Source organism: Limulus polyphemus, unplaced genomic scaffold (genome assembly GCF_000517525.1).
Source record: "Limulus polyphemus unplaced genomic scaffold, Limulus_polyphemus-2.1.2 Scaffold5200, whole genome shotgun sequence".
Classification (NCBI taxonomy): Eukaryota; Metazoa; Arthropoda; class Merostomata; order Xiphosura; family Limulidae; genus Limulus; species Limulus polyphemus.
This window is the reverse complement of record NW_013670810.1, coordinates 60,746-66,604: the sequence shown is the minus strand read 5'-3', so window position 1 is coordinate 66,604 and position 5,859 is coordinate 60,746. Positions and strand designations below refer to the sequence as shown.

General features: G+C 35.4%; 1 protein-coding gene across 1 annotated transcript in view; it reads right to left on the bottom strand.

Moving 5' to 3' along the window:
• The window catches only part of LOC106472264 (integrator complex subunit 1-like), a gene marked incomplete at its 3' end in the record, with an annotated part of 34,890 nt that overhangs the window by 4,881 nt on the left and 24,150 nt on the right, over positions 1 to 5,859 (bottom strand). The window contains exons 14-15 of the mRNA XM_013932891.2: positions 4,906 to 5,023; positions 2,601 to 2,678 (exon numbers count right to left, since the gene is read on the bottom strand). Coding sequence (XP_013788345.1) covers positions 2,601 to 2,678; positions 4,906 to 5,023 — 196 coding nt within the window. The remainder of the gene's footprint in view (positions 1 to 2,600; positions 2,679 to 4,905; positions 5,024 to 5,859) is intronic.

Here is a 5,859-nt window from a genome sequence, read left to right as displayed (position 1 = left end):
ACTTTGGTGAAAAAGAGACATTATTTAAAATTCTATATACAACTGTGATAATCAATAGTGTAATGAATCTTTGTACATAGGTCTGACTTGTTTTGAATATATTATTTTAAAACAAGTGGATTGTATGCTGTGCATTTATTGTTCCAATTTATTGCCAACAAGTCACAGATACCTACTGTAAAGAATCCAGCCCATATAAAAAACTGACATTTGGAGAACCAGCCAGGATTATACAGTGGTAATGGCAGTAGAAGAAGACATGAATGACAGTGAAAGTAGGCCTATATATGCACAACTGTAGTGATGCCAAAAATAGTATAGAGATTACAATCATGCTATATAACCATGTCAACTGACTTTGGTAAATGGATAGAGAAAGGAGAGTGACTTGGGCTCAAAGACAGCGATCTATGAGGGTGTGTTAAACAACAACAACAAGAACTAGAGAGAGAAGAGCATAGGCAGAGAAGAGAGGAAGAAAGACTAAAATAAGAAGAGAATAAGACCACAAATTGAGAAAGAAGAAAAGGAGAGAGAGGAGAGAATGGAAATGGAGAGAATAAGAGCACAACTTGAGACTGCCAAGCTCACCCAACAGAAAGAGGAAAGATCCAAGAATGACAATGGGGTCTGGGCCAGCCAACCCAAGCTGCCCAAATCTGATGAACAGAAAGACGAAATGGATGCTTTTCTGGAGAAATATGAAAGATTTGCCCAAAGTCAGAACTGGGACAAAGGTGACTGGGCAGTCTGTCTCAGCCGCCTTCTTATAGGAAAAGGCCTACAAGTATATGAAGGCATGATGTCAGAAGATGCCATGGACTATGAAAAATTAAAAGTGGCCTTGCTGAAATGCCATGAACTTACTGAAGAAGGTTTTCATCAGAAGTTCAGAGAAGTCAAACCTGACACTGGAGAAACTGTATTACAGTTAGTGGCACGTCTACGGCAATACTTCACAAGGTGGACTGACATGGCCAAGTGTGAAAATAGTTTTGAGGGACTGACAGATCAACTAATACGTAAACAATTCATGATGAAATGCTCCACTGAAGTCACTGTTCCTAAAAATAAAGCACCAAAAGTTGTGGATGAGATGATCAAGCTGGCAGAACAGTATATAGAAGCCCATGGAGGAAGTATAACTAGCAAGTCCAAGAATAACCAGTGGTGGCCAACCATAAGCAGGAGTCCACCAAAAGTGACAGGTTAACAGAAAAATGGGAGAAAAGATGCTATATTTGTTATAAAATAGAGCACCCTGTAAATGAGTGCAAGTCTGATACCCACAAGCAACAGCAGAAATCTCAACATTAAGCAGCTGGACCTACCTACAAAGATGGTGCTGGCAAGAAACAAGAAAAGAGTGACTATCACCATGGATGCTGCTGCCAGAAGAAACAGAACAGACAACCCGTCAGGTTCACAGCACGAATCAAGTGCTATTTCCATGATTAATCAATGCATGACTGATGGTCAACTCAAGTGATCAAATGGATCAACAGTACAAGTAGTGATTGGAACATGTGACAACAAATCACAACATGCCAATAGGTGAAGGCTGTGTTGGGGACAAGAAAGTGAAGGTCCTACGAGACACTGGGTGCAGTAGTGCAGCAATGAGAACCAGTCTTGTATTCGATGGTCAGGTGACAAGCAAGGTACATCTTTGTGTGCTGGTTGATGGAACAGTGAGAAAGTTCCCATAGAAAGAATAAAGGTGGACACTCCATACTGTGTGGGAGACCTTGAGGCCATGTGTATCAACGAACCAATATATGACTTGGTGATTGGAAATATACCAGACAGTAGAAGTTTGGAGGAACCAGACAGAAAGAAAATGGATGAAGCATCTGCCGTCACCACTAGAGCTCAAGAAAAGAAGAATGAGCAAGACATCGAGCTCCTGCAAGTATCAAAAGTCAACATCCCAAACGTATAATGGTTGGAACTGATAGAAACAAAGAAAAAAGATCATTCACTGAAGAAATGGGACAGTGATCAAGAGAAACTTGAGCACAAGACAAATGTGAAAGGGACTTACAGAATAGAGGAATAGAAGGAAGTGCTATACTGGATCTATCAAGGCAGTTATACTGGGGAAGTTGAACAGATCATAGTACCAACAGAATGCCGGACTCAAGTGATGAAGCTGGCTCATGAATCATTTGTAGGAGGATATCTAGGAGCAAAGAAGATGGCAGAGAGGATCACCAGCAAATTCCACTAGCCAGGGGTCAAACAAGTGGAATGTGTGCTGTCTGTTTATTGTTCAAATGTATTGCCAACAAGTCACAGCCCCTATAAAAACTGACAATGTCCTAGTATCTCTTGTTATGATCAGGTAGCCATACTTACATTTTACCCATGACATTACCATACTTTCATACTCCCTTTTTAGAGTCAAATATTCTTGTCATTACTCATTTTCTAACAAACTATCCATGATATGGCTTTATTTTTGCAGTTAAATAACACATCACACAATCAGTCTATTTTTCACACATAAAGTGTTCTACTGTGAGTGAAGGGGTACAAATCAATAAGCTAGTCATTGTGCTTTACTAATACATTATACAAAAGCAACAGAGTATACTTACGGACGATCTCCTTCTGGTGTCCAGTTATCTTTGTTGTAATAATGTTCTGCTGGTTCCATAAACAAAACTTTCTGTAAGCTGGAAAGAAATGTTTCAAATCAATAACAATTGTGGATTATGTTAGGTATACAGAGGGTTATATTAAAACAATTTTGTAAATTCAAATAAGCAAGTTATGTGACATCCATAGCTGATACAATGTCACAGAGGAATAGTACGTATCATAACTATATTTTGACGTTGTTTAGCATTTTGTAGATAGTGTGATACCACCAAAAATGAATTACTTTTAGGAAGGGTATGTAACAACTCTTTCTGATGAAAAATATCCATACACTCAGATCATATAAATGTATTAAGATTGGGAATTTATGTTTTCCAAGATGTGGATATCCCTAGTATTTAATAGCACTTGAAAACAAAAGAATAAATATCAACTTGGGGTACCAGAACCATCCAGAAAGAGCTCTGCAACAAGTTGTACCCCATCCATGGTGAGCAAAATGTAGCATTTTCAAATAATGAGAATTCAAGAATGCAAAGGTCAGTGGCAAAAGCCATTCACTTGTCCTAGCCAACGTAATAAAAATTATCTCCAAGTGGAAAAGCAACACAAGTCAGACAGACGTACACAAATAGCTTCCATGAGATATCTTTCAACCATTACATACCTCAAGCAGCTGGAGAATGAAACAGGTTTCATGCTATTCCAATAAGAAAATATACTGGTGGAGTCACAAGAAACAGCACCTATGAAACTCTGTACAATTACATTGTTAAAATAGATGCTGGGAAACCATATTCTTGTATACAAGATGAATTATGGAAAGCAAGTAGGAAGGAATAGTATGCTTTGCACTGGAATTTACACTGCACGACTATTGCCAAGATGCACAGACAACAGACAGAGCATGATCTGACACAGCAACATGGACTGTAACAACATATCAGGCTATAAAATCGTATTAATATAACGTACTCAACCTCTGGATATTGAACAATATGCAATACATCAGAATAAGAAAATTATTAAAAACTTGTCCCAAAAGGTTTAGTTTTATGACAAATAATCAAAAATACATTTTATCTTTGAACCTATCTTATCATGCTGTCAGTTTCATAACAACATAGCCTGCTTCATCTGTAAACTACAGACGTAAGAAAGTCCACAGAAAAGAACACAGAAATACAGTTCTCACAACAGCCAACAGTTAACTCTCTCAACATGGGTTTGGTAAATTTGACCGACCACATGACCTCTTTGTACTCGATTAAAGTCTTTATAGATTTAATACTTCTAACTTTCAATATAGTGTGTATATCTTCACAAAATTTGGCAGTCTTTCAGTAAATATTTTAAGTCTTTCACATACAAAAAACATATTTTTAGTGAAGTATTTTTAATAAAATAAAATAAAAATTTGTCCATTAATACAGTGAATATTTGTTTTGAATACTCAGTGTGCAAAGTAATTTTCATGTTAAAATAAAAAATACTTTTCCTCATCACAAATTTCCTTTGTGTAATCAGAGCAGAGACATTGAGAGATACAAGTATATACTGTGATAATTATAATTATGAAAAACTGTTGAATTAGATAAAATGAAAACTATATTACCACGTACTAATATATAAGCTTTCCTGAATCCTCACTATTTTCTTATAAGGAGAATTTTCACACGACTTGATAAAAGAATCAAGAACTTTCAGCAGAATATCACAACAAGAAACAGAACAAAGGGAATTTTACTGATGATTGAATACATTTTGATCAGAACTTTTCATCTGGACATGGAAGAAAGAGAAGCTTACTGATGATTGAATACATTTTGATCATAACTTTTCATCTGGACATAGAAGGAAGGGAAGTTTACTGATGATTGAATAAATTTTATCAGAACTTTTCATCTAGACATGGAAGGAAGGGAAGCTTACTGATGATTGAATACATTTTTATCATAACTTTTCATCTGGACATGGAACGAAGGGAAGTTTACTGATGATTGAATACATTTTGATCATAACTTTTCATCTGGACATAGAACGAAGGGAAGTTTACTGATGATTGAATACATTTTGATCATAACTTTTCATCTGGACATAGAAGGAAGGGAGGAAGCTTACTGATGATTGAATACATTTTGATCATAACTTTTCATCTAGACACAGAAGGAAGAAAGTTTACTGATTATTGAATACATTTTGATCATAACTTTTCAACTAGACACAGAAGGAAGGCAAGCTTACTGATGAATGGATACATTTTGATCATAACTTTTCAACTAGGACAGAAGGGTAGCTTACCAATGAATGAATGCATTTCGATCAGGCTTATACATCTTGGGAACAATCCAAAGCCACCATACGGCATCACGCTGGATCTTAGCCACCTGCATTTGATATGTTCTCAACACACCAATGTCTGTAATAACAGTTTGGAAGAAACCCAACATGTTATTAACTCCAGCTATCAAGTTTTAAGTCCTTTATTTCAAAATAAACCTTTAAAAAACTACTCAAAACTTCATATGTATTGTCATGTGACCTGCGAGCTACAAGAATTCTTTACTTTGGCCCTCTGTTTCTTCTATAATTAAATGGCAGCTGTGTAGATGTATGTCTAGACTATAAGATGCTTACGTAAACTATTGCCACATACATTTCAAAATTCTCTGGATGAATGCAGTTGAAACAAGTAATAAATTTTGTCAACCTCTGACAGGTGCCACATTCACCTTCAACAGATTTGTTTGAACTTCATAGCCTACATGTGGAGGTTACATACACATGTATATAGTCATTATATATAGAGCTCATTTTACAATATAATCTAACAATAGTTATAGTGAAATTGGCACACAGTTGTCATCATGAAGTACATGTAACTGACTATAACATTGTTTGCTGCTTGATCGACTATAGCACTTGTGGTTGTTTCTTATCTAAATAACTTATAGTTAGAGATACAGTTAAATTGTGTTTAGATCTTACTTTTTATTTTAGTTAATTATGTATTAATTATTGTAACGAATTTGTTGTCATGTATTTATTTTTATTATGAATGTTGTTTAGATTAAGTTTGTATTTAAAAATATGCGTAACTTATAGTGTTGGATATGTATTACCGTATTCTTTGAAATATAAGACGCACCCTTATTTTGAAGACAAAGTTTTGGGGAAAAAAAAGCTACAGTCACATTTGAAAGATTTTTATTGAACAAAAATACAATTTGATACTTTAAAAATTAGTATATATTG